The sequence below is a fragment of the Zalophus californianus genome, chromosome 8 (assembly GCF_009762305.2).
Source record: "Zalophus californianus isolate mZalCal1 chromosome 8, mZalCal1.pri.v2, whole genome shotgun sequence".
NCBI lineage: Eukaryota > Metazoa > Chordata > Mammalia > Carnivora > Otariidae > Zalophus > Zalophus californianus.
This window is the reverse complement of record NC_045602.1, coordinates 139787466-139815359: the sequence shown is the minus strand read 5'-3', so window position 1 is coordinate 139815359 and position 27894 is coordinate 139787466. Positions and strand designations below refer to the sequence as shown.

At 60.4% G+C, this 27894-nt stretch overlaps 1 protein-coding gene across 8 annotated transcripts; it reads right to left on the bottom strand.

Annotated features, from left to right (window-relative positions):
- Nucleotides 1-1327: 1327 nt before the first annotated feature.
- ARFGAP1 (ADP ribosylation factor GTPase activating protein 1) lies at nucleotides 1328-14203 on the bottom strand. 8 transcript variants are annotated; one of them, XM_027623464.1, is made up of 14 exons: nucleotides 14085-14203; nucleotides 11187-11250; nucleotides 10904-11013; nucleotides 10550-10721; nucleotides 9989-10089; nucleotides 9084-9170; nucleotides 8523-8619; nucleotides 7062-7118; nucleotides 5793-5825; nucleotides 4960-4989; nucleotides 4000-4056; nucleotides 3448-3507; nucleotides 2806-2882; nucleotides 1328-1978 (listed from the first exon to the last, which is right to left on the bottom strand). In XM_027623464.1, the coding sequence occupies exons 2-14, from the start codon at nucleotides 11244-11246 to the stop codon at nucleotides 1636-1638; spliced, it is 1284 nt and encodes a 427-aa protein (XP_027479265.1). In that variant the 5' UTR covers nucleotides 11247-11250; nucleotides 14085-14203; the 3' UTR covers nucleotides 1328-1635. The 8 variants fall into 8 exon arrangements, with proteins under 8 accessions (XP_027479265.1, XP_027479272.1, XP_027479267.1 ...); XM_027623471.1 differs by having other exon boundaries at nucleotides 10978-11013; nucleotides 14085-14169; XM_027623466.1 differs by lacking the exon at nucleotides 3448-3507.
- Between the last annotated feature and the right edge of the window lie 13691 nt (nucleotides 14204-27894).

Below are 27894 nucleotides of genomic sequence, written 5' to 3'. Positions count from 1 at the left end.
AGTGCCCTCTGCCAGCACACGTCTAAAAACTCAACGCCACCCTACTTACTGCATGCGGCATTGAAGGCGACTCACTCCCAACGGAACGTGGCCTCTAGACGAGAAATCACAGGAAAGAACAGCCTGGGCACCGCTAAAGCCTCACAAGCTGCCAGCAGATCCACGCGCTCCCATCCCGACGGGGTAAGGGCCCCAGTGTGGAAACCAAGCACCTGCCCCGACGGGGCGTGGATGCCCGACGCTTGGGCTCCTCCTGAGCACCGTCACCCTCGGACACTTGGCCCCCGGCAGGCAGACCGACCGTGGGTTTGGGTCCCCGCCTGCTCGGGGGCTTCCCCTCCCCTCAGGGACAGCCGGCTGGTGCTCAGTGACTGAGGCCCTCACAGCGGCAAACACACAGCTGCTCCACACTGGGCGTCCCTGTCCCTCCGGGGGGGGTCCTCCTCAAGGGAGAGGTGAGCGCTAGCGGGCTGTCCCAAGACGGCCCCGCGGTGCCCGCCCGCTCGGACACGCCAGACCGACAGTGGCAGCCACCAGCGCTCGCGCTCAGAGGGCCTGTCCTGGGACGTGAACAGCTGGCAGCAGCCAGAGGCTGTGGTGGACGCGTCGGCACAAATCACCCAGGAGGACCCAGGCACACGCAGTGCCTGGTCACAGGGCGGCTGACAGCAACCTAAGAGCCAGAGGAAGGGGGTGTGGGGACGGAGAACCCACCACAGCCGCGGCTCACGTGGAGAAAGGCTCCTCGTCAGTATCGACCATGACCACGGACAAGGGGGTGGCAGCCCGCGGATGCTCAGTGCCAGGGGAGCTCTGCGCGCACGAGGGGGTCCATCCGTCACCACAAGCCGAGCCCTGGGAGCACAGCACGGGCAGGATGCTGTGGCGGGCACAGCTAGGTGCTAGTGGAGACGCAGCAGCAAGCCAGACCGACAAATGCACACCTCGCTGGGAAGGGCCAGACGCCACGTAGCTCCTCGAAAAGCCCACCCTGCGGCCATGCACCTCCAGACCCGGGCTCGGGAGGGAGCGTGCCGGCTTGCCTTCCCCCTCCCTACGCTTCACTTTCACAACCCTGTTCCTCAGCCGTCTGGGGCATCCTGGGGGTGCCGCCTCGGCTCAGACGGGCACGGCTAAGTGAGAGCGCAGGCGAAGGACCCAGGCCTTGGGGCCGTGTGCGGAGGCCTGGAAAGGCGACACGGGAGAGTGGCCCCGGCAGCGAAGCAGGGCCAGGGAAGGGAGCTGGGCACGTCCCTCGCGCGGAAAGGCTGGCCCGGAACAAGCCTGGACCTGACACTTGGGAGCACGCACGCCTCACACACAGCACGGCACTCAGGAGGATTTATTAGAGGGTGTTCTGGGAATGACGGCGCGGCCCACCTCCTGCGGGAGCACTCTGCCTCCCGCGTCACCCCGCTCAGGTTCCCACGGGCTGCCCCAGAACCACAGCAGAGACACGGACCGTCCCGCACCGTGGCCTCGCGGGGCCGGCGCCCGAGCCAGCCGGCAGCACCACCCCCCGGCTCCCACCAAGGTGCTGTCTTCCCGCTGCGGCTGGTTTCTGGGGTCAGACAGGAGGAGTGTGGGGGCAAAGTGCAGACGCGGGCCCACCGCAGCGGCCGGGGTTCAGTGGGGCTACCAGTCTTGGTCGCCCCAGCCGTCGTCCACCGGCTCGGCGGGCGGCACGGCCTTCTTGGCGGTCGTGGCTCTGCCCTCCCCACCGCCCCCCCAGGCCTCCCCGAGGTCGCTGTGATCGCTGTTCTTATGGTTGGATGCGGAGCCCGAGCCCCACACATCCCAGCTGTCCGAGCTCCTCTTCTCGGCTGAGGCGTCCGCGCACGTCCAGCTGTCGCTGCTCGGGGACCTGTGGCCCTTGTTGGGGTCAGCACTCCCGAAGGTCTCCCAGAAGCTCTGGTCCACGGCGCGGTTCTGGGAGTGGTCCCCACCGCTGTTCTGGTAGCTCTGGCCCTCCAGCGGTCTTGGGAAGACAGGGAGAGACTGAACAGTGGCCTGAGCCACCAGGCCATCCCTTGGTGTCCTGCCCCAGGCTGCAAAGGCCCCACCCAGACCTCGACGCCCACGGGGCCTGCGAAAGGCCCCCGTGCAGCTCCACCTGAGTCCAGGGCACAGAACCTGCCAGAAGCACTCAGGCCTCCTGCTGCCAGAGCCCCGCTGGGTCAGCCCCACCCCAAAAGGGAGCTCGTCGTGAAGGAAAACATACAACACTGGTTTTCTGCAGTGACTGAGGGCAAAGGGGAGCCCTGAGTGCATCAGCCCTCCCCGCACTGTCGAGACAGAGGGGGCCCCGCAGAGCTCCTCAGCGGAGCTGTACCCTGATGAGCACAGCCACGCGGCCTGAACCACCAAATGGCGCATCAGGAAGACGTGTGGCCTGTGCCCGCGAGCACAGTAAACGTGCCACCATCCAGCAGTAGCCCCCACCATGGCCGGACTTCCCGCCCCGCCCACCCTGCGGCTGAAGAACTGGAAACCAGGCCGACCGGGCTTCCAGCAGACAGGCCAGGACGCCAGCCCGGAGCGGACGGTGAGTGAGGGGACAGGGCCACTGAGGCGCCCCCGCCGGCCCCACCTACCCAGACTGGAGACGGGGATCAGCGCTGGTGCCCCTCCTCTCCAGGCCTCCCCCCTCCCTCCCTGCCCTGGGCGGCAGCAGTTACCACAGGGCCGGAATCTACGATTCTGCTGTGACCCCCATGCCCCTGGGGATAGCACGCCCGTCCGCCAGCGGGGATGCCGACTGCCTCCCAGAGGCCTTGTGGGAAGAAACCCAGGGAACCGGCGTACCTGTCCGACGGGTCCTCTGCTCTCCCAGAAAAGAACGTGGTGACGTCCCGCCATCCCCTACTGCCAACCCCCTGGACCTGGAAGGGGACGGGAGGCGGCAGCTCAGGGTGGGTTCTCACACACGGCACACACACGCTGTCCCGCTCAAAGTCCCGGCAAAGCTTAGAGACGTGTACAGCACAGACAGGCTCAGGCCCACGGGCGCAGGAGCTCGAGGAAACAGCACGTGCACAAAGCTCCCTGCAGGCTTCCCCGTGCGGAGAGTGGTGGGCTGGGAAGCAGGGGGCCACGCACACGCACACCCGCCTGGAGGAGGCCGGGAGGACGGCAGCCGTCCACCGGCATGTCAGGAAGGTTGCACTCACCGGGGAAGGGCAGCGGCAGCAGAATGAGGGTAGAAAAAAAGCGACAGTTAGCAGACGTGAGAGACCCTCCCCCCGCCAAGCTGTTTCCATATTCCTCTGGCAACCGGCATAGGAGCGTCTCGCTGAGCCTCCTCACCCACCGCTCAGCGGGCACTCAGGCCACACGAGCGCACAGGGGCACGGAGAGCCCACGCCCTTCTTGCTCTCGGCCCGGGCGCCCCGGAATGTGGAGACTGGCTTCCGGCTGCGCCCGAGTCCCAGGTGGGGCCTGCCCTACCTTGGACGCCAACTGAGACACCCCACTGGACACATCATCAAAAATCTTTCCCTCTTTCACCTGCGTGGGTTAAAACAGTGCTGTCAGCCGAACGGCAGAAAGCCCACCGTCACCCGTCTCTGAGAAAGATCAGCACACGCTGAAGAGACCCGTGGCGGCAGCTGTGTGTGACCCTGTCTCCCCCTGGGCGGCCCCCTCCCCACAAGGGAAGAGGGGGTGGGGGCCGCCGACTCTAGCCCAAGCTGCTGAAAATGCAGCATCCTACCGGGGGGGCCTCTGTGTCAGCCACAACCTCCTGACGGCAGGCTGGCACCGCCCGAGGCCCCAGCCTGCTGCGGGGCCTCCCTGGCTCAGTCAGCCGCCTCCGTGCTGCCCACACCCAGCCGCACTCTTGAGGAACAGAGCTCGAGGCCAGGCCTCCCGGAGCCCGGGGGTGGGGGCCCCCTGGGACACGCGGCACTGGTGGGAGTCGAAACCCCCAGCACCAGCTGCTCCCCTGAAACGAGGGCCTATGGGGGTGGGGACGGAGAGACAGGGTGTCGGCTGCGTTACCTTCTCCTGGGCAGGTTTGAGGACGTTCTCGTTCAGACTGTGGCCCAGCTCCGAAGCCTGTGTGACAAGAGGGAAGTCAGGTGAGCTCGGGCAGCACGTCAGCCAGGACGCTGGTCAGCACGTGGCCGCAAGCTTGGCTGACCGAGGGAAGGCAGCAGATGGCGAGCGGCCCACCAGCACCCAGGACTCCCCCCCACCCCCTCCAGCCCCGGCAGCCATGGCACCCAAGGCAGTTGCACGAAGTGCCCCCCAGGCACCCTGGCTGGGGGGCAGCCAGAGACGCTGCCCCAGGCCTACCCGCTCTAGAGGGAAGAGGCCCAGAGTGGCAGCAAATCCCGCGGCCACCCGCGGGTCTTCCCATCGGAGCCCACGCAATCCCATCCTGTGAGGACAGCCTGCGTGCTGGCAGCAGGTCACATGCCACCCCCCTCGGCTGGGGTACAGGCGGGTGCACCCTTGTTCACTGGAGGGAGTGTGAGCCCACCTGCCCACCACTGGGCACCTGACTCAGGAAAGACCACAGAGCCAAGGTGGGTAGGATGGGGTGGGTAGGATGGGGCGGGACGATGGGCAGCTAAGCGGGAGCACGCCAGGAAGCAGTAGCCTCGATGGACAGGGTAACCGCACACCTGTCAGCACCTTACCGCTGGGATAACCCTTCTGCTCACTGAGCTTGAGGTGATCCAGCCGTGAAATGAAAATCCTGCCCAGTAGCTCCTCGCACCCCGGGAGGAGCCGTGCCCCCCCGGTTCTGGACCCCTGGCCTCCCGCCGGGGTCTTGGGTCCCTGAACAGCATGGATGGGCCAGACAGGAGCCCAGCAGGCTGGCGGGGAGCTCCGAGGGTGAGGGCACTTAAGCGAGGACACATAGAGGCCACGGTCCAGGGAAGCTCAGGGCAAAGCGCGTGGTCAGCACAGAGACGGGGAAAGGCATGCACAAGAACAGACTTGGGGCCTTACCATCTCGGGCTGCTGCTTGGAGCCCCAAAACTTTACCCAGACAGCAAGGGAGCGGGTTGGGGCGGAGGGGGGAGAGAGGGAGAAAGTGAGAGAGCTAGCGAGCTCGGGCAGGAGCAGCGGTGAGCAACCACCAGGAAGCACCTCCAGACGGGTTAATGAGCCTCACGTTCTCGTGGCGGCACCCCAGCACGTGTCCTCAAAAGTGGCCTGGAGTGCCCACTTACTGCCACCAAACCTCACTGCTTTCCCCTCCCAACGTACAACTTCCAGAACCACACGCGCACAAGCAGGTCAGGAGCCCGAGACAGGGACAGGCCGTCCTCGAACACCAACCACCCTCCCTCCCGGGACAGCCTCTGGGGCCGCTGCCTCCGGCCTGTGTCCTGACCCCCACCACCGGAGCACAGGCGGTCCAGAGCCCTGCCACCACCTGGGGACTGCCAGGGCTACCAACCAAGATTTGAAAAAAAAGGAGAAACGCCAACACCCCAAACCACCACCCACGAGAGAAACTAACCGGGAATTTTCGGAGGGCTGGCCTGCCCCACCCCACAACCCGCAGCCCTGGCAGCACCAGGCTTCCTTCCGCCCACGGGTGCAGAAAGCCGACTGCACACGAGCCTCACAGCTGTCCGGGTGCCCTCAGCCCTGCAGGGCCTTACAGGCGCACTTTCTCACCCCCCTGCTAACCCACAGGCACCTGAAGTGATGCACACAGAAACACCCCCTCCCAAGCACAGGCCCTGAGGAGGGCAGACCAGGAATCTAGACGACGACGACAGGACAGAATTAGGAACTTTAACAGCACAGAACGCAGAAGCTTCCGTTGTTACCTTCTGACTTGCTTGAGATCCAAATTTGGTTGCCTGAAAAGAAACATGGCTTTCAGTCACCGGTCCTGACACCAGACCCCCAGCTGCACATCCCCAGGACTCAGCACTCAATCCTAGGTCTGTCTCCTGACGGCCTCCCACCTCCCAGCAGCTCCGAGGGGCCCAGCAAAGCTGCCCACTAGGCCAGGCTCCACTGGAGGGGAAGCAGGTCCCCAGGAGGGGGCGGCCACCCCAGCCCCATCAGCTGTGGGCTTTGCCGTGGCCCAGGCCATGCCACCTGCTTGGCGCCCAGCGTGGGACCATCCCACAGCTCACCTTAGCACAGCACCCCCAACGGTTTCATAAACAAAGAAAGAAAAGGCCTGGCCATAGATGTTCCCGCTGAGAGGCGCCTGAACCTCCTGGCGGTGCCCTCCAGGGACGAGGCCTGGAGAGAACCAGCGGAGGCCACGTGCCAGAGCGCTGGTGCCATAGGGCCTGGTGCCCCTCGAGGCCAGGCCAGATGGGGGAGGACGCAGGGCACTGTGGCCCACGGGGAGCACGGAGAGAGGTCCATAGCGCCTTCACTTCGGCCCAGAGCCAGCCCCGTGGTTCCTGCTGGTTGTGGAGCTGCAGGCACCCATCTGGCCCTCAGAACGTTCCTGTCCAGGGCCTACTTGGCCGGGCGGCCCCTTGAGCCTGCCCTGGGCTCCTCCTTCTACAGGTCACCTTCCTCACCAAGGCCACGCTGACCAGGAAAACTGCCGGACGCCCTGACAGTCTCCCCTCCGGGGTAATGTCCTCAGATAGGTTTCTGCCTGTTCCTTTCCAAAATCATACCCACTCCCCACCCGTGTGTCTTGACTAAATCCCCAACCCTCCCTCGCTTGGGCAGAGGAGCAGGTAAGGGGAAGAGAGAAGTCCAACTGCCTGAACCCTGCTCCGTGCCCAGCAGCAGAAACTGGAGGGCTGGCAGCACCACTCAGGCTGCAGGGCTCACAATATGCCGCATTGGAGCATGGCACACCCCTCTCCTAGAGCGGCACCCCTCTGCACACAGCTCATCTCTGACACGCAGACGGATGCCTGCCACTGAAGCAGTGAACGGCGGGGCCCTGAGATCTGCTGCAGCCTCGGGGACTTGGGGCCAACAGCACACGGCCTGGGAGGGGACCCTGTGGCTGGAAACGCCCTCCACCCCTCGTCGGAGCCCCTTCAAGATCCCTGTCTGCCCCAGACCCCAGACTAGCAGCCTGTGTGGGCCTGAAGGCACTAGGATGGACTACTCACACCCTCCTTAGCGGCCGAGGCAAACTTGCTCGCTCCGGTGGTAAAACTGCTCCAGCCCTGGAAAGAAGCAACAGAGAGGCCACGTCGAGGTTCCACAGGCGGCCGAACAGGCAGGCTATCTGCCATGCCATCCACCGCTCAGCGAGGGGCTGATGGATTCTGCCCCCAAATCTGTAGGATGGCCACCTCCGGGGTCCCGTTCAACAGCAGCAACCCCAATTCCCACGGAGAACAGGTGTGCAAGCTGTGGGCACACCTGAACACCATGCCCCCGACTCCTGGCAGCCACGGCATCCGGCCCAGCACATGCGTCTGTGCTGCACCACCTGCCTGGACCTCCACTGCACGCACGTGCCGGTTCTTCCCTTTGCCCTTGGTCCTTCCTACCTCCCCTCGAAGGAGTTGGGGCCTGGCACCTAGTCTGTGGGCAGACCTGTTCTGAGTTTGAGGTCTTCCCCCTAAGCCCCCAAAGCCGACTGAAACTATTTACGGACACACACGTCTCACTCAAACCCCAACTTCCCAGCAGAGCCTCTTCCCCCCCAAGGAAGCAGAGGAACCCTTAGCTCAGGAGACAAGCATATTCAGCTTCTTCGGTGAATTAAAGACCCGTAAGAGGGCGACACTAACACAAACGCGCTACGTTGGGTGGGACCTGGAGAAGGGACCCTGGCTGCCCAGGGCCGCCACCGCCCGCGGCTCTGGAGGAGCAGCTTTAATTTCTGACAAGTTCCACCACTTCGGGAACAGCATGTGTCGCGGACCAGGAGAGGACAGCAGACAGTGATGCTCAGCAGACCTCCCACTGCACCCAGGACGCAGGGCCCTACAGTGGCGGCGGACACACGGCCGCTCCCGGGGGCTTCCTGCGTTTTCACCCATCACGTCTGCTCCTCCTGCACTTGCTGCGTCCCCCCAGGGCACTGCAGACCCTGTCCTGTTAGCGTGGAGGACGTCTCCTCGCCTTTTCACGCGTGCGGTACCCAGAGACAGGCCGCTGCCAGCCGTCACTGGCCAGACCCCTGGGGGTCAGCAGCTACCATCACAGACAGTGCTACAATGAACGAACATCATCTAAAGACACAGTAAGTTTCCTTGGAAAACGATGGTTTGACCTGAAGCTGAGGACAAAAGCGCAGGGCTGCGAGCGTCAAACCCAGAGGGTGCCAGAGCCCATGCGGCTTGGAGAGCGGGGCTGGTGGGCAGAGCACCGGGGTCGGCTGTGCCCAGTGCTCTGGCAGGACAGGAGGACCGGGCACACACCACACAGGATGTTGTGCTTGGAGGAAACGCGCCTGGCTAGTGGGAAACACACATTCTGTAACAAAGTACGTAAGCAACTGCACGTGCCGGGACCGGAATGAATAAGCCAGGTCATAGAGAAAACTTCGCCGAAGGAAAGGGGAGGTGTTCCGTAGGCGGGGCCGGCTGCGGGTCTGCGGGGCAGGGCGCGGTCCTCACCGAGCACAGGGACGACACAGCGCTGCTGAGGAAGTCCTCATCCCTCTTCGGGGGCGGCACCGTGTTCCCAAACCCCACATAGCGGTTCTCCTGGGCCCTGACAGGGAGACAAGAAGCAGCATGCTCCTGAAAGCCTTGAGGCGGGAGGCACCCAGGCCCTGGGCAGAGGTGCGAGGGCCCCGGGGAGGACGTGCATCCACAGCAAGGCGGGCACACAGGTCAGGCTCCCCTCTGCTCACCGGAGAACACCCTCCTGCTGCATTTAGCCAGGGAACCTTGGCAAGACCCAAAGCCAACAGCCTATTATTACAAGAAGCATCCAAATGATTTAATCCGACAGCTCCAAGAACAAAACTCGCTTACAGGTCAGGCTGGTTTCAAGAAGGAAAACTGTTCTTTTTTCCTTTTCTCTCCACTCAAAACCACTCTTCAAACCTGGGCTGGCCCAGGGATTGCCACAACCAGCACCCGCGTGATGCGTGCGGGCTCGACGTGCCCTGCACACAGAAAGCAGCAGGCCCTAGCCCTGAGGGACTGAACCCCTGCTGCCCGTGGCCTCACCCCTGATAGGAGCCCAGGTCATCATTAAGCCAGTCTTCAAATGCCTTGTCTGAGGAGGAGGTCGAGTTCTGTGGGTGGCCAGAGGCTCTGAAAGGGAGAGTCAGAGGTCAGTGAGCCCAACAGAGGACGGGCAGGTGCCTGAGGGATCTGTGCGGGCCTCTATGCTGTTACATCCACCTGGTCACACCTGGGCTCCTCCAAGAATGGAGCACCTAAAGCCAGCTGGCCTCCAAGTCTGTCTGAAAGGCAGCTCAGGTTCAGGCTGGCAACAAGCGGGCACACTCCGGACCCAAAGGGCCGGACAGCAGCTCCACGCCTGCCCATGCTGGCAGGGAGACAGCAGAGAGGCTGGAGAGACAGAGGCTGAAGCAGGCACATCAACAGTGGTCCAGGGACCTTCCACATAAAATGCACAGTGCAGGTGTGGGGTGGGGGTCCCTGGGCACCCACGGTGCAAACAGGGAGCCTTCTCTGGACCAGTCACTCCAGAACACCAGCCTCTGACATGCAAGAGGACGCAGGGGGACCAGCTTGTCCGCATCACACCTGCACTCAGGGGTGGACAATCCTCAGAAAGGACACAGGAGGTAAACAACACTCAGCTAGGATGTTTCCTACAGAGATGCACGCATGTCACGGGTGCGTGTCGGGAAAGACTTGCACCAAACGGGCTCTCGAGAAATGGGGAGGTACTCCCTTCACCTTAGACACAGCTTATGGGCTGCATTTTTACTGAGAGCCTGTATTGCTTCAATGACCTACAGAGTTGTTGTCCCTACTGACTCTCGGGAGCAACTCACAATGGGAGCTGTTCCCACACCAATATGGGGTCCTGAGCTACGGCTAAGATCAGGGCCAGGCCCAGAACAGTCTGAAGCCAGACAAGAGGCCAGAGGAATAGCTACCGGTGGGCAGTAGACGGCAGTGCCTTGGGTTGGGGTGGGGTCCAGTTCTGGGCAGGCGATGACTCGGGAGACCATTCTCTGCCTTCAGCCAGAGTGGCTACCTGCCGAGGGGACACAGGCATTAGACAGCCCAGGACAGAGACGTCACCCACTCCAGCGTGTCCTGTCTGCTGTCCCTCCCAGGCTCAGCGGCCATGGGCTGGGGGCTCTCTGCCACATGTCAACACCGAGACAGGGTCTCACTCTGAATGAACAGCGGTGCTGGCGAGTTCTCGGTCAGTGGCTCTGACCCCAGATGACGCACTGCCATCCGCGGCAGAGTTTCAGCCACCACGTACAGAGGAGCGGGCACGCGACACTCTCCCCGAGGGTGGGGAGGAAAGCCCGTTCTTCACCTCTGCTAACAACGTGCCACCTCCTTTCCCCCAGGTGGGACAAGACGGCCCACGTGTCCTATCTGTGGACAGACCGCGCACGGCCTCTGCAGGGAGGTCAGAGCCCACAGGAGAATGACAGCTCCCACGGGTAGAGCCGCGGCACCCCTGGTCAGCCGGTCCCTACCTTGTCCCTGAAGAGGGCCGCGGCCTTGCTGTTGTACTTGTCCTGCAGGGACCAGCAGGGGTCATAGTCCTCCTGAGACTCCAGGAACTCCCGGAATTTCGCGTTCCCTCCAGCTTTCATCTTCTCCAGCTCCACGTCCTTCCACTTGTCCATGGTCACAGAGCGCACGAAGCTAGAAACCAGAGAGCCAACCTACTTATTAGCATTGGGCGTCCAAGAGCCCCCCACCTAGGTCATGAATCTGGTGCAGGCACTTCCCCTGACAGAAGCGCAGAGCAGGCAAGGTGGCGCGCGTTACCCCGTCACCGCACACCCGGCAGGAGGCCCTCGAGGCAACAGGGGCAGGGCACTAACCTGAGGTGCACCCCGAGCCCGCGGTGCTTCCCCGAGCACTCCAGGCAGATCCAGATGCCGTAAGTCACACTCACCCACTGAGGATTGAATGCACCACACTCAAAACACACCTGCGGAGAGGGTCACGTGCGACTCACCCAGGCAGTTGGGGCCCCGGGACCCCAAAGACCCGACAGGTGGCCCCAAGAGGGAGCAGAGGAGACTGGCCCGAGACTAACAGTAACAGGGAGAGCTCTGAGAGGTTTGCTAAACCTCAAAGCACCAGAGCAGAGCAGATGCTTACGTTGTTTTCATCCTGCACTCTCACTTCTTTCAGAACTTTCCTCGTTCTGGGGCTGGCCATGATGCTGCAAAGGAGAAACACAAAGTTTTAAAACTTACCAGTAGGCTACTTCACAAGAAAACGAGTAAGTGCAAAAACACTAGCACACACAGCTTCAGAGAAATCCCACGAAGCTGCCGGGATGGAAGCTATGGGGTAATGCCACTGCTCACTACAGGCGGCATGAGGGAACCACTTACAGAAAGAACCTGTCCTCCACACACTAAGAAAAACCCACAGCCGTCTGGATGTTTCCAACCAAAGGCAACACAATTATTAAGAATAACATAATTACTGGTGTCCGCTTTGCCTAAGCATCATATACCACCCGCACTGCGTAATTTATACAACGTCCCGTCTTGTGATGAAGCCCATAGCAAGGGATGGGCTTTCTACAACCTACACAGACCGGCCGCTCAATCTGACTGCCCACCTGAAAGGCCAACACCTCAGACTAGGGCCGATAACCTTCGGAGACAGGGAACCCCAGTTCTCTGCATGCAACATCGTCCTTCTACTCCCCAGCCTGTGGTGTGGGCTGAAGCGGCAGCCCCAACCAATACGTGCAGAGGCCGGTCTGGGGGGGGGCCTACAGGGATGTCCTCCATGGGCCCATCACAGAGGGTGGACGTGACAGACGGCATGAGCGCAGCAGGGCACACCTGCCACCGTGCCTCATGGGGACACTGCCGGGGTACCACACCTTAATTCAGGCTGAAGAGAAAAACCATTTCTGTCTTTACGTAGCTCCTAGCTTTGGCAAAGCTCAAGTTCAACCAACAGCCCACTGGATTCATGACCAGGAAAAGTGATAGAGTAGATTCAAGCTGCAGGAAGGGGGTGGGAGCCGCACAGTGCTGGCCATAAAGCAACCCCATGCTCCTGCACACCCCGTCACCACTTGGCCCCAGGCCACCTCTACCACCACCAATGCACGACTGCACGTGTGTCCCCCTGAAGCTTGCCCTCCCCTCACCCGTGAACGGAGCCTGTGAGCTGCTGCCCCTAACTCTCATGGCAACACGCACCCACTGCAGAACACGCAGGGACCCTGTAAGTGGCTCAGAACTGGACACCTGCCCAGCTGCTGGACATTTCATGCGGCCAGCTTCTCTGCTGATAGTGAAGCTGGAGCTTTCTACTGACGTGCAGTGTAAACATTCCAGGAGGATCTCTGGCTGTACCTCACCTGTAATCTTAGTACGCAGGAATAAGCCACGGGTGGAAGCCCTGACTCTCTGCACAACCAAACTTTCTAAATCTGGAAGGCCAGGACTGCTGTGCTCATCAGTGCCCACTTTGAGGCTAGCTGAAGGAAACAACAAATAAACATTGGTTTTCATTTTTTTACAATTGATGGACAAAACTCAGAGCTCACCCGCGGCTCTTCTGCACTCTGCAGTTTTCCGTGCTACGTGTAACAGTCTACCAAAACCATCGGATCTCAAGAGCAAACACCTGAATACATCATCCCGGTAGGACTCGTTCAAGTGGGATACTTCCAGCACACTGAGCGTCTATGCCACCGCACACGAAAGGCATCAACAGGTAAACACCACACACACTTGGAGAGACATCGGGCTGGGTCTGAATCCACAAAGCCCTTTGCACACATCTGTCTCACTGGAGAGTCCCTTGTGGCCTGCTGTGCGGGGCTGACACGCACACCTGCCCGATCAGTCTCCATACTCAGCCCTGTGCTCTTTCCAGAGAACTGTGCCTTCCCTCAGAGGTTCACATTCTGGTCAAAAGGCACCGGCAAACAGAAGTCAGAACTGGGCTGAGCATGCTCCGAATTTCTAATTGTGTAAAATAAAATTAAGCAGACCAAATTGTTCGCAGAACTAATAGCAAAGTAACATATGAAAAGGAAATGACCTGATTTTAAAGAAATTCCCCTTGGGGACCAGTTTTGGATGTGAGCAACCTTCAACTCTCTGAAATGCTAACTGATACCTGAAAATGCATCCTAACTTTCAAAACCACAACTACGGTTTATCTTGAAAAATCATCCAAGAACTCTTTAAAGCTTGAAACCAGGACGGTAAAATGCAGCTTTTCTGCAAGTGGACATAACTTCAGTAAACGCTGAACCAAATGAGGACACTTTTTCTTAGTTCACCACGTAGGCCACTTGTTAACTGCACAATGCTTGGTCCTGAAGTTGGGATCTTGTCGGTATCACAAATTAATTAAAAGGGATGACTGAGGGGCAGGACTGGGTCCCCGGGGCTGTTACAGTGACGAAGACAGACAGAAACCACCGGGAGCATCCAGAGCACCTGTGCGAACGCACAGCCCCTTCTCCCGGGACGCACGGATCTGTTGTGAACCTGGGCGGGCTGGGGTCCTGGGAAGCAACGCCAGAGCAAGCCTGAGAGCTCAGCGCCCCCTCGGCCATCCCCACGGGCGCACTGTCATGGCCAGAGCGCGGCAGGAGGGTTAGGCCTGCCCCAAACGAGCAACATCCCTTCCCAGCGTTGGTGGTCTGCGGTGGAGCCTTGAGCAGGGCAGACGGGACGCATATCCCACGGGAACCGAAAAGGACCGCTCGAGCCCCTCCCTTCCCGAGGGGGTCGTCCACGGCACCGGGCGAGCCCGAGGCTGCCGCTCCTGACCACACCGGCCTCCCCCGCACCCGCCAGACGGAACCCTCGCTTCCCAGGGCGGAAGCCCCTCAGCCTGCAGCCCTGCGCTGTCCGTCTGGACGCTGCGCCCCTTCCCCAGGAGGAAGGGGCGCGGCGGGGTGCGCGGGGCCGCGGCTGCGGGAGGGTTCCAGGAACCGAGGTGGGGGCGGCTTCCGAGGAGAGAGGGGCGGCGGGCCGGGGTTCGGGCCGGGTCCTCGGGCCACGCGCTTACCGGGCGGGGTCCGGACTCGATCCCGCGCGCCGGTGGTCCGCCGGGGTCCGCCGGGCTCGGGCGCGCCGCAAGCTGCTCCGTGGACGCGCGCCGGCCGCCCGCCCCGCCGCCACCAGCTTCCGGCTACGTTGCGCCTCGCGGGGCATCACGGGAAGCCGGGCGGGAGGGGGCGGGGCCGGCGGGGCGGGACTTCCGCCTTCGCTCTTCGGGCCGGAGGGCGGCCACGCCCCTGTCAGCTTGGGGACGCGGCGGGCCGGCGGGGGGCCGGCGGGGGGCCGGCGGGGGGCGGGCGCGGTCCGCGGGGCGGGACTGACTGTCCGGGGGGGACCGGCCGGGTGCCGGTCCGCAGCGGCGAGCACGGAAGACGCACCCTCCTTCCGTGGGGACGACTCCGGGACGGCCTGTTCACGGGGGGCTGATTAGGAAGGCGCGGCGGGGGCGGGGCTCCCAGGGCCGGGGGGCAAGCGGAGTCCTGGCGTGCGGTGGAGGGGACCTCGCAGGGGAGGGACCCGTGACCAGGGGCCGAGCCCGGCTGCGGCCGCAGGACCCCGGGTCCTCCGGCTGGGAGCGGGTTTGGAGGGGCGGCGGGGCAGGCGGAGCGCGCAGCAGGGCGGTCACCTGCAGGCTGCAGACCTGGGGAGCGGCCGGATCCCGAGTCCCCGAGGACGCCTACAGCAAAGACTGCCTTTAAAAGGATTGTCTCTGGGCAGGGAGGAGTCGCAAGCGATCTGTGGTTTGCTTTGTGCTTTCTGGATATTTCTGTGTTCTTTGTGCATATTCTTCGTCCAGGTAACTTTCGGAATGGTCACGTATAAACGTTTTTATTGAGGTGTAATCGTATAGTTGAATGACTTGACAAATGCATACCCCATGGAACCACCGCCATCAGTTAGTTATGGAGCATTCCCACCGAGGCAACCACCGTTCCTACTTCATCCTCACATCCTAGCTGGGTCTGTTCTAGACATTTGTATAAATGAATGCAATATGTACTCTTTTTCCAATGGCCTCTTTCAGTTCACAGAATGATTTGAAGATCCACCCACGTTGTTGTGTGGGTGGATCTACCCCAGGCACTTCATATGAATGGAATCCTACAGTATGTGTCCTACCGGGTCTCTCGCTCAGCATCATGTTTTCAGAGTCATCCGTGCTGTAGCTCTCGGCCCTCCGTTCCCTGTAATTGCTGAATGGTATGCCACTAAATGCAATGCCACTCTGTTAGACCCCGGAGTCATTTTTAAGTTTTTGATATTATGAATAAAGCTGCCTTGAAGTTCATGTACCAGTCTTTTTGTGGGCATATTTTTTATTTCTCTCGTTTAATCACCTAAAAGTACAATTGCTGGGTGATTGTCAGGTGTACTTAGAACTTGATATGAAATTGCCAGTCTCCCAAAATGGTTGTGCCATTTTCTACTCTCCCCTGCAGTTAGAGAGCTCCAGTTGCTCCACGCGTTTTGTCAACACGTGGGTTCTCAGGCTTTCACGGCAGCCACGCTGGTGGGCACACGGGGAGGGGGTCTCACTGCGTTTCCCTCCGTGGTTGGCTGAAAGCTGCCCTGGGTGCTTATCTTGACTTCCCAGCACTCACAGGCCTGCCTCGTGCCTGGCTGAGCATGAGTACTCCTGCAGCCGGAGGGAACCCTCCAGAAGGAGCCCCTGGGTTCACGGAAATAAACAGGCACCACTAGGGTCTACACGGTGGCAACAGAAGACTAGATTTCAGCACAAGAGCCTGTGGTCGGAACTGTAGGCTCCACAAGTTCAGAGAGAGAGAGCCAGGTGCTGCATTTACAGTGGGCTTCCTGGAGGAGGTGGGCTGTGAGGCGTGAGAGGATGTTGAAAAGGAGGAGAGAAGGAGGGAAGACCCTCCTGGAAAGCAGAACTAGAGCCGGCATTTGGCACCCACTAGACCAAACAACAAGTGAAGGCTGAATGTTCAGTTTTCCGATCACAAAGCAAAAGGGTCAAGCCCCCACCTGCCCTAAGCTCTGGGAGGCCTGGGGCTATGTTCATCCCTAGAGAAGGTACGTCCCTGGAGCCAAGACCAGATGGGTGGCCTTCCAAGGCCAGGGCTAACCTACTGCCCCACGACATCTGGACAGCTTTTGTCTCTTTCCATGATCTGAAGGCTCTTACATTGTCCAAACAACAGGGCAACAGCGGAGTCCGGGCAATGGAGTGGTGAATGGGCAGAACATGTAGCTACAAATTGAAGACGTTCTATGACTCCATCTAAACTATTCAGATAATTTGTTTTTCTTTTAGAACTGCCAGCAGTCCATTCACTTTCAGTTACAGTAATACAATCTTGTTTGTGGTTTCCTCCCTGGGGGCTGGGAAGTTCTGGATGGGAATGGAACTGAAGGGAATTCTTGGGGCAGCAAAATGAAAGCCGTGCAGTGAGTGACCACACAAAGCTGCAGGGCTCTTGGCACCAGCTACACAAGGTGGGCAGAAAGGAAGCCACTGCAAGCCAGGCAGGAGTGCAAGTCCCCTGTGAAGTCGCTGGTGGAGCTGCGTCAAATCACTGCTTTGTCCTGGACTCAGTTTCCCCACTGGTGAAAAAAAGTCTACAATTCCCTTTCAGGCCAGGAGCCCACACTGCCTGAACACTTTCCAGAAGTCAGGCTGTGGGCTTGGTAAGGAAGATCTTGTTAAACTGCACAGCCACCATGCATGCTCTGATATGAACCCATTGTTCAGATGAAGAAACTGAGGTGCAGAACAAAGAAGCAATTTGCCCAAGGTCCAAAAGCCGGTTTAATGGAGCCGAGGTTTTCACCCAGCTTCTGTAACACCCTCCTCAAAGTGGAAGGCAGGTGTGTGGAGCTGGGCATCCACAGGGGGTAACCAGGCATGTCTTCAGATCGGGACACCCAGCACCAGTCTTGGTGGCCTTGTCTGGGCCCCATAGCTGGGTCAGCTGGGGCCAGGGGGTCCAGCCAGCAGCCAGCAGGGGGTGGCAGAGGAAGCAGCTGGAGCTCCACAGGGCTAGTGAGGGCCATGTGTGTGCACGTGTGTAAGTGCACACATCTGTGAGCGTGTTTGGGTTTGCACATTTGCGCACCGTGCACGCGTGTTCGTGTGATTGTGTATTGCTGTGTGTGCATGTGCGTGTAGGGGTGTGCGTCTGTGTGTGCTTGTGTGTATGTGATGTGGAAGGACAAAGACGTGTGTGCTTGTATGCACGTCCATGTGTGCGTGTGAGTGGTGCATAGGTGTGCGCAGTACCGTGTGTATGGGTCCGTGCCTGAAGGCTCGTGAGGCTCAGGTTCACGGTCCTGAGTCACCCATCGGCAAAGCGACAGTAGGTGCGGCTTGCAGGGTGTCCAGGGTAGGGGCCGTGCCCGGGCTTCCTTGAGAGGCGGGTCCTGCTGTATCGGCTGCGCACAGCTGCAGAAGCTGTGACACAGTCCGCGGCCCCGGCCCGTGACAGCAGCTGGCGGAGGCGGTCCCAGGCCGCTCAGACCCCAGAGGCCCCGGGGTCAGCCTCATTGGAATGTCGCGCGATGAGCAAGGGTGCAGCCCCCAAGCGCAGGCGCACCCCAGCGGCAGCTCGCCCAGGGCTCCAGGCCACGGCGAGAAGTAAAGACTGCCTCACAGTTCCTCGGAGCGCTTCTCTGCCGCGCGTCCGGGGTCCAGACCCACGCGCTGGGGTGCGGGAATCCCAGCGCGGACCCGGGCCGTTTCCGCACGCGGCCGCCAGGAGGCGGTGTGGGGCGCCGCGCGCTCCCCGCCGCGCGCTCCCCGCCGCGCACCCGCGGACGGCGCCCCTGCACTCCGCGTGAGCGCCGCCTCCTAGGAAGCCCACTATCCAACCTCAAAGGTTCAGCCCGCGGGCCGGAGGGCCAGGAGCCTCGGGGCGGGGCGGGACCAATGGGCATCTTGAAGTGACATTATTATTTTTTTTTTTTTTAAGATTTTATTTATTTATTTTCACAGAGAGAGACCCAGCGAGAGAGGGAACGCAAGCAGGGGGAGTGGGAGAGGGAAAAGCAGGCTTCCCGCTGAGCAGGGAGCCCGATGCGGCGTTCGATCCCACGAGCTTGGGATCATGACCCAAGCCTAAGGCAGACGCTTAACGACTGAGCACCCCCAGGCGCCCCTTGAAATGACATTCTAATCCTGTTAACTGGCCAGGGCTCCAGGGCCACCAGCAGAGGCGGAGCCTGGCCTCAGATGTCAGCAGAGCCCTGGGTATCGCTCTGGACTCCGCTCATCTTGGAAACCTACTGTGTCGGGCTCAGCTCAGGGCCCAGGGGTGTTTCCCACACCTGTCCTCTGGGCCTGGAGGCCCTCACTGGCGTCCAGCGAGCCCTTAAACCGACCTTGAGGACAGCAGAGCCTCAGGTTCCATGAGAAATGGGGGGCATCCTTAGCTCCTGAGAGCTGTTTTAAGGAAACATCCCAGGGGCTGAGAAAGGTGTAGGGGTTCCCAGCCGGAGGGCCTGGGGCCAGGATCCCGCGTGGGCTCCTACACACTGAGCCTCCTGTTGACCAGGCTGGATGCGAGGGGCAGCCTGTGCGCTGCACCCCACAGGCACCGGTGGGTCGTGAGGCTGGCACTTGGGGCTGGCACTTGCTGTGACAGATGCCAGCAGCTCTCAGTGGAGGCAAAGACCCAGCAGTTTTTCCTTTCTCTCTCTTACATCTCCCATGCTCTCAGTCACAATCTTCAACCTGTGGGGCCACACCTGGTCACCCTGACCACAGCCAGGAAGAGCCCCCAACCATTCCCTGGCCCCAGGAGTGGGAACCATTCAGGGGAGAAGGCGGAGGCTCAGAGATACACCGTGTCTCACACGAGCTCACACAGCTTGTGCTCAGGGCTGTGGGATGAGGCCCAGGTTTATCTGGCATAGAACCACTGTGTCCTCCAGCCCCTGGACTCGCCCACTGCCGTCAGGAACTCCCTCATGGTTTCCTGCCCAGGTGCCGCCCGGGCATCGTCAGTCTCCAGAATAAAGTCCAGTGGTCTGGACTTGGTATTCCTGGCCCCCCCGGGAACTTGGGCTCTGGTCTGGTGACTGCCCTGCCCCATGTCCTGGAACTCAGGCCTTCCTCCCCGCGCTCTGAGCCCTCTTCCCTGCCCTGCCCAGCCTGCCTTGTGGTCTGGGCAGGCTGGCCCACGCCTTCCTCCTCTCCCTGTCGTTCAGTGCCCCTCACACAGAGGTGGCTGGGGGTAAACTCCTAAGGCCCAACTGCTGGGTCCCACTTTGCCACCAAGATCACAACAGGTTCAAACCACAGTGGGCAGGAATGCGCTGAGGCTGGGGGGCCCATTCACCCGCGTGCCAGGCAGGGGCTCACGGAGCTGGAAGGAAGCACCCCCTGCCTCAGGGTGCTATGCGGGCCTCTTGGGTCCTAGTGCAGGCCCCTCCAGAGGTGGCCATGGCCAAAAGTTTGGGGTAGACCCGCCCAGACGGGGTCTCCCAAATCAACATACATGCAGCACCTCCCTCTGTGGCACTTTCTCTCATCTGCCTTTGCAGTGGGACCTCATTCTTCCTAACCACAGATCCACAGTGGAATTTCTCTAACTGACCCAGCAGTGCAAACTGGGGGTTCTGTTATCACCATTATCGCTTTGTTATTATTTTGCTTCATCCTCATGGTTTACTGGACATCCGGGTACAATGACCTCTCTACGGCCATGGATGCATTGATCTCTGGAAGTGCAAGCACTGGATAAATTCTCATAGATTCTAGCCAATTTTTCCCAGAATCTTTGTACCAAGTGTCCTGCTGTGAGCATGCCTGTTTCTCATGCCCTCTCCCTGCTGTGTTGTCTCCCTGTCCTGCTAGAAGCACATATGCATTGTCCCTGCTGCGTTGGGTGGCGAGGCCAAGCACAGGTGCGTCGGACAGTGCGCATCCCCTCCTGAGGACCCCTGTGTTTGTTCTCTGTTCTCCACCACCAGGTCCTTCCTGAAATGGCTTTGTCCTGCATCTGGAGAGAAGACCGTGAGCTTGGTCTGGGGCTGCCATGCTCCTGGCTCTGGCCTGTGAGTGGCAGGACTCGGTCCCAAGGGGAGAAGGGCCTGGCTGGCTTGCCCCATCAGACTCCCTGGCATCGCCTGTGAATGAAGCACAGGATGAGTTGGGGCCGGGGACAGAAGGAAACAGAAGGGAAGCCAGAACATACGGCTGTGCTAATCGGAGAGGCTGTGCCTCGCCACAAAGGTACACTTGTTCCCGAAAGCCCTGAGCTACCATCCCACGCCCAACACCAAGGAGCCTGCAGCTGTGCCGAATCACACTCGTCCACACTGGCTAAGGAATCACAGCTAAAAATGTGTTGAGACTGGGCCAGTTCCTCGGATTGCAAGCCTGATGGCTCAGATCCTGGAGCCAGACAGTAAGGACCCCCACACTCAGTCTTAGCCCCTCCCATGCCTAGCTTAGTCAGGAATCTTTCTAGATGCTAGTTGCTAGACACAGAAAATCCAACCACAAATGGCTTAACAACAAAGTTATCAATTCATGCAATGAGAAGCCCAGTGGTAAATTGGCTTTCAGGCAAGGCTCGATCCAATAGCTCAACAATACTGTCGAGAACTAGGTTTCTTCCTGTGTCTTTGCCTTGCGGTTCCTTCTTTATCCTAAGGTCCCAAGATGCAGCTTCTAAAGCTGCAAACTCCTGATTCACATCCAGCTTGTACCCGCATCCCAGCGAGAAGCCTGGCATTCCTTCTGATTGGACTAGCTCGGGTCACGCGTCCACTTCTAAGCTAATCAGGGGCCCGGAGGTCTGTGCCAGCCTGTGGCATCTGAGCCCCAAGCTCTGGCCCTGGAGCCGCAGGGGGAGGTGGGTTCCCTAGGACCAGAGATCTGAGGAGCTGGGGGGCCAGAAGGCGAGATGCTGGAGAGCCACCAGGGCACCAACCCACACTACTGCAGCCCACCCCAGGCAAGCTTCCCCCGGGCAGAGGTAGAGGCTGGGTGTCGGGGTGCAGCATGAAGCAGGACGTGACAGCTAGCGTGATGAATGCTCGTGGCAGGTGGGCGGGGCTCGGCCTGTCTCTTCTGTTTTCTCAAGGCTAGGCTGCTGCTGGAAGGGAGTGAGACAGGTGCAGGGTGACAGGTGGATTGTCGGGAGAGGCAGGAGCTTGGCCCGGGGTGGGGGAGGGGAGAGGGTGTGGTCCAGATGCGAGCATGTCCAGTTTGGGGCCCCCAGGGAGGCCCGAGGGGCTGGTGTACAGAACAGGAACAGCACCAGGGACCTGGAAGGGGGAGGGAGCACGGGCTGGGTGACACCCCAGGAGAGACAGACAGCCGTTAACCGACCTGCACTGACCCCCAGGCCAGCAGGACCAGGGAGGTGCGGATCAGGAGCACTAAATGCAGCCCAATCAAGATGGGGGCTGAGCATGCTCCTGGCCGGTAGGGAGGCCTGAGAGCCTGCGTTCTTACCTCCCAGGCCTGTGCCAGCCATCACGGAGGGAGCCTGCGGGGGCAGATCCTCCTCCCAGGCACGTTGTGCTGCTCCTTCCAGCTCTTAGTGGCAGGGTGAGGAGGCACTACAGAGCCCCGGTCCCAGGCTCCTGCTGGAGTTATACAGGCCTGGAGTCAGATCCGACCGCTGCCATTTCTGGGCTGTGGGAAAGTCCCCTGACACCCCTGAGCCTCCCTTTCCCCATCTGTAAAATGGGGGCATCGTTAGGCCCTCCCTCGAGGGTTCTGGGACAGAAGGGAGCCCCACTGCAGCTCCTCAGTGCAGGGCGGGGCCTCCTGTCGCTTTCCAGCCCCAGGATGGGGTGGGGTGGGGGGACAGGAGCAGAGGCTTCTCCAGGGGCCACTGGAGAATAAAGAAAACTAAGGAAGCGAGCGTATGTCAGCTGCAGAACGCTTCCTGAGAGAGGGGTGCTGGGGGTCATTTCTGAGTCCTCCCCGATGCCCCCCAGACACTGGCTTCGTGTGATGCTTAGGTGCCCCACACCAGAGCCTCCCCGGCAAGAGACAGACAGACAGACGGAGACGGGGGGGGGGGGGGAAGGGAGAGAGCACATGGAGAGAACCAAGTGGAGCAGGAAGGCCGCTGACCTCAGGGGAGGACAGACAAACAGGCCTGCAGACCTGTTTCCTTCTCCTTGTGCTTTTCCTGCTTGTTTAATGAGACAAATGCTTAAGAAAGAAACCCCAGCCCCCACCTCTGCCTTGCTTTCCCTCTGTGACCCCCAGTTGCTGAGAGGAATGATGAGGTCCCAAAGGAGACCCGCGTGCACACGGTCTGGGTCTGGGAGCTGCAGGCCTGGACTGCACCAGCTGTGTCCGGTCAGGGCGGTGAGCCGTCTCCTCCCACGAGCACTTCACCAGGAGTCCGGGGCTCCTGGGCCTAATGCCTCATCTGTAGCCAATCCTGGACTGGCCGCCCAGCGGGCAAGACCCCAAAGCCTCTACCGCCCGTCTGAGAGAAATGCCCTGAACCGGTTTGGTGCCCGTTCCATACATGGCCCTGGCAGGCGCTGAGTGTTGCAGTCTCCACTGCCTGCACCGTGTGAGCCGCCCAAGGAGCTGAGAGCTGTTCCTGGGCCGGGAGACCTCCTGGGGGCTCATGAGAGCAGCCGTCTGGGACGCATGCGTGAGCCCAGCCACACTTGCACAAGGGTCTGTGACAACGTGCTGATGGCACGCAGGCCCGGGGACGCCTGGGGTGGGACATGCAGTGCCGGGGCCTCGCTGGGGGACAGACGAGGCAAACTAGGCAGCCCCGAGGTCTGAGCTGCAGGCTGGAGTTGGTGTGGCCCAGAACCCACTCCTGCCCCAGGGCCATGGGAGGAGCCCCCGGAGCCCCAGCCGCTCCCGGGGCCACGGTGCTCTCTGCAAAAGCCCTCTCCAAGTTTGCTCCAGTTTATGGTCCCCTCTTCCCAGAGGCTGAGAGCTGGTGGGCAGGGAGGCTCTGGCCAGCCCGCGGGGAGGCTGCACCAGGACCCCAGGGACTGCAAAGCACCAGAAACAGAGGTCCACCAGCTCCGGGTCTTGGCTTCCTGCTGTCTGCCAGCAGAGCTGTGCAGGACACAGGCTGGGCCGGCCCGAGGTGCAGAGAAGGCTGGGGCAGCAGAAGGCCACAGTCCTCACCACGCCTGGTGCCAGGAAATTGGCCTGGACTGTCAGGGCCAGGGCCGGAAGGGGAAGGAGTGGGTTCCCCAGCAAGAGACTGGGGGTCAGTACATGGGGATGTGGAGAAGGAAGTCAGTAGAGGTGTGGTGGAGAGGGGTGGCGTGTGAGAGGGGGTTTCCCAAATTAGCAGCCACCTTGGGGGAGAGACTGCCCCGTTTGTGTGCGCGAACCTCTGTGATCTTGCTTGTCAAGGCCTCTGTGTCAGGCCCGGGAGCTCAGAGCTCAGAACTCCAAGGATCCCGTGGCTTGGAGGGGGCATGACGGCATCTACTCTGAGAGCAGGAACGTGGCCCGGGGCCATCCAGGGGTGAAGCTCCCCTGGGAGAGCCTTTGGTGACTGTAGGCACCCCCAAGAAGGCTCCCAGGGCACAAGCCCACCCACACGGGAAACACATCCCATTCTGTTGGTGCAGCAGGGACGACTTTCCCTTTAGGACGGGGTTCTCTCTGCTCTTCTGCAGTCAAATGGAAACCAGCCAATGCCATTATCTCTCAAAGGAAGAATGGAATCAACACTACCACCCATTGGGCCGCCTTTGATCCAGTCAGAGGGAAGGGGCCAAGCTGCCTGCCCCGTGTGGTTCTGGGGATCAGCCTCTGTTTTTCTGGGAGTGCCTATTGATAGTTAGAAATTTCTCCCAGCTCCATCTGAAAACATCTGTGTGCATGGCAATTTCCAGGGCTCTGGGCTTGTGGAAACATCACATGTTATGGTAGTGAAGAGGTTCCTGTAGCCCTGCTGTGAGCTGACCCCACACAGGCCCCCAGGTGTGGGGGCTTTTCCTGTTGTTTATGGTGTAGAGCGGGAGGGGTCCAGGAGAGTGTCCCAGAACCTCAGTCCGGCCTCTCCAAGTGTAGCCGTTGACTGGTAGCCCCCAAAAGGTGTGTTCCTAATGCCTGGAGCCTGTGGGTGTGAACTTTTAAGGAAAAAGATCTTTGTAGATGTGACTGAAATAGGGACCTCGATATGAGATGGCCTTGGGTTCCCCGGGGGGGGCCTACGTGGTGTCTCAAGTATCCTTATAAGGGACACGCAGGGCAGAGACAGAGAGGAAATGCCACCTGAGGGCAGAGGTGGAAGGACACGGCCACAAGCCCAGGGCCTTGCAGCCATGAGAGCTGGAGGTCCAGGCTGGATGCCCCTGGAGCTCCGGAGGGAGCACGACCCTCCCGACACCTTGATTTTGGACTTCCGGCCTCCGGGTCTGTGTGGGAATAAATTTCTGCTGTTTCACACCCTCAAGTTGGTAGTAAATTATTACAGCTGCATAGCAAGTGAATACACAGGTTTACTCAGGAGGAAAAGGAAAGCACACACGTGGTCTTGGGCTGAAGAGCTGTGGCGTCCCCCAGCTCCCCACCTGGAGACTGCCCCCAGGAAGAAACAGCCCCACACACATTGCAGCGTCTGGCTCTCACCCCTGGAAGTCAGGGGCACCCCCCCACCGCTGTCCTAACCGCCCCCCCCCGCAGCCCCCAGCGACAGGCAGCGGTGACATCCCGGCCTCGTTCTGATGACTGATTCCTTCGGGTGGGTGTCAGGCTCCTGTCTACCCCCCAGCCCCTCACCACTTGCACAGGCTGGAGGAGGCACCTGGGGACAGCCCATCTCTGTGTTTTGGTTATGGCCATAACCACTTTCCGGCTGCCCTGAATCCGACAGGGGTGAGGCAGGTGGGGCTCTGACTGCTGTCTTCTCCGGGAGTCCATGCAGAAGGAGACTTGGCACCGCTCAGCTTTCCAGATCCACGATGCTCAGCCAGCAGCACATGGAGTGAGGAGCGAAATCTCACCGCCCCGAGGGGGCTGGGCCCCAGCACTGCACAGTGCTGCCCACCGCATGACCCAGCCCCGTCACAGCATTCTTATCTACGAGGCGGGTGACTCTGCACCCTGGGGGTCCCACTGCCTGCCACAGCAGCATGTACCCTACTGTGGCAGGTGCATGCCGTGGATCCTGTGCAGACCCCACACGTCAGAGCTTACCGTCCCAGTTGCTCTGGCCGACCCCCCTCACCCCCCCGCCACGGACTGGGCTTCCAGAACAGGCGCTGGCCGCCAGCTCTGATACTCCGTGGCCCCCGCAGGAGGAGGCTGGCCTAATTCCATCCTCGACTGGCGTCTGATCCCGGGAGGAAGAGCCGACAGGCGCCATGACTGGTTTCCCTTGCTGTGATATTTTCCGTGTTTGTGCACAGTGTCGTGTGCATCACGACCTGACTCCTACGGACACCTGAGTGATACTCCATCGTATGCATAGACCACACTTTTATGTTGGGACACTCAGGCTGTTTCCTCCCTGGGCTCTTAGGAATGACATGTCTACAAACAGGGTGCACAAGCTCTCCCCTGGCTGTGCCGTTTCTTCTGGGCATGTCCTGGAATTGCTGGTTCCTATGGTAACTGTATGGTCGGCCTTTCAAAGAGCTTGCCAGACGGTTTTCCACGGTGGCTGTGCCCATTCGCATCCCGCGCAGCACGTGGAAGGATGGATTCCAGCCACCCCAGTGGGTGTGAAATGGTGTCTCCTGTGGTTTTGACTTCCATTTCCATTTCCAGGTGCTTGCTGGGAACTATAGATACTTCGTCGGCCTCCTGTGTGGGCCTTGGGCTGTCCCATCTCCTGTCTGTGGACGGGACAGTGTCAGCCATTGCCCACACATGGGTGCAGATGGGAGAATGTATCCAGGAGAGATATTCCGGGAAGCCAACGAACCAAGGGCTCACACGCTGTCAGCTGGTGACCAGATCTGCCATCCCGCCCCCCAGGAGCATACATCACACTTTCCTTTTGATAAAATCAAGCCCACATTTTATAGCAGTGAGGACGGTCCTAGGAGACATTTGTCCATGTCTGGAAACATTTTTGATTGTCATGACCAGTGGGATGCCATGGTATCTAGCGGGAAGAGCCCAGGGATGCTGCTGGAGCCCCATAGTGTCCAGGCCCCCCAGAGCACAGAGTCCTTGTCCCCTCATGCCTGTGATGCTGATTTTGAGTCCCCATTGCATGTAATATTTTCCCACCTATTCTTTTCGCTGAATAATCTTTTATGAACATCTTCCTAGGAAGTCCTTTCATTCAGGGTGTTCTAAAGGTCAAGACTTGCAAAGAAGATCAAAGACCTTGGGTGGTGAGTCCATGTTTCCCATATGCATGGTCTTGTCACCATGGTGCCCCCACCCTGCCCAAAGCCTGATGAATCATCCCATCAGGAACTGGACTTCACATGGGAGGGGGTGCTTCTAGGGTCCCTTCTGCTCGCCTAGCCCAGCCCCACTAAGGCTGTCTGAGTGATTTCCAGGGACCGCCCTGGGCCCCAATCTTGCAAGCCCCTTCCCTCCTTCCCATCAGCAAACACCCCCCCCCCCAGTCTGAGAACACTCCCACTTCCACCAAACCTTTCCTCCCAACCTTTTCTATTTATGGGGTCTGAGAGCTGCACCCCTCATTAGAACCTGGGTTAGAGATCTGGTGTGGCTTCCTCTCTAATTCGCTAGAGACTCTAGAACTTGACCTTGCTCTTCTGTTAAGTGGGCTGTGGGACTGTTAACCAATATCATGTAGGTGAAAATTCTCAGTGGCTTATACATGCCCTGAGTGGGGTCAGGAATTGAGGTCACCATGGGAAACTGATTTCAGTTCGCTCTCCGTGAAGGGGCTGGCAACAATGGGATGCTCAGAGCTCCTAGGAGCCTGTGCAGTGAGCATGCTGCAGATGCCCCTTGGCCCGGTGGAGCTGCTCAGCCAGGGAAACCATCACCAAGGGGCTCGGACCCTCTGGCCCTGTACTGCTGGAGCCAAGAGCAATGGCCCAAGGCTGAAGTGTCACCTGCTGTGCCACCCTGGAGGAGGACTCTCATCCCCACACCCCTCTGTGCTCTACTCAAGGACTGCCTCCTGGCTTCCAGCATAGGATTCACTTCCTGAGGACCGGCTGGATCAAGGGCTCACACTGATCAAGAACACCAGTGGCCCCCTATGACTGGAGGATAAAACGCAACCCAGACTGTGTGCAAAGCGCCTGCAGCCCACCTCACCTGCCTCCCTTCTCCATCTGCGGCGGACCCGCTCAGCCCCACCTCCACACCTTGGCATAGCAGGGCTGTCCCCCAGTCCTCCCTCCAACGCACAAGACCTATGCCTCAAGGTTGCCTGCAATGCTGGGGGCTCCCCAGGGTCTCCCCCCCTCAGGCCTGACCCTGCCCTGCCCCAGACACAGGTGGAGAGGACTTGGCCCCCAGGTCTCCCCACACTCTCTGGGCAGGTGAGCTCTTGGTAGACTACCCCCCCCCCTCCTCAAACCTGGGAGGGGACCTTTGAGTTGTGAGCCCTGTCCAGGATCCTGGGGGATGGGGTGCGCCTGGGGCTCCGCGAGAGAGGAGGTTGATGGGGGCAGACGCAGGAGGTGCCTAGTGGGGGGGGTGGGCAGGAGGGTTACTGCTTTTGCCGGACTTGTCTGGGGCAGGCTCGTAGCGCTTGGATTCTGTACTCCTGAGGAGCCGCGCCATCGCCGCTTTAAGAAGGGGTCTCGCGCCCCTCCCAGCTGGCGCGAAGGACCCCCCCGCCCTGGGAAGGAGGGAGAGGCGGAGCAGCTGTTACTTGGAGGGGCGGAGCTGGGCCGGGGGTGGGGGTGGGGGGGCGCCCGGGGCTGAGGGGCGGGGGACGGCGGGGTGGGACCTG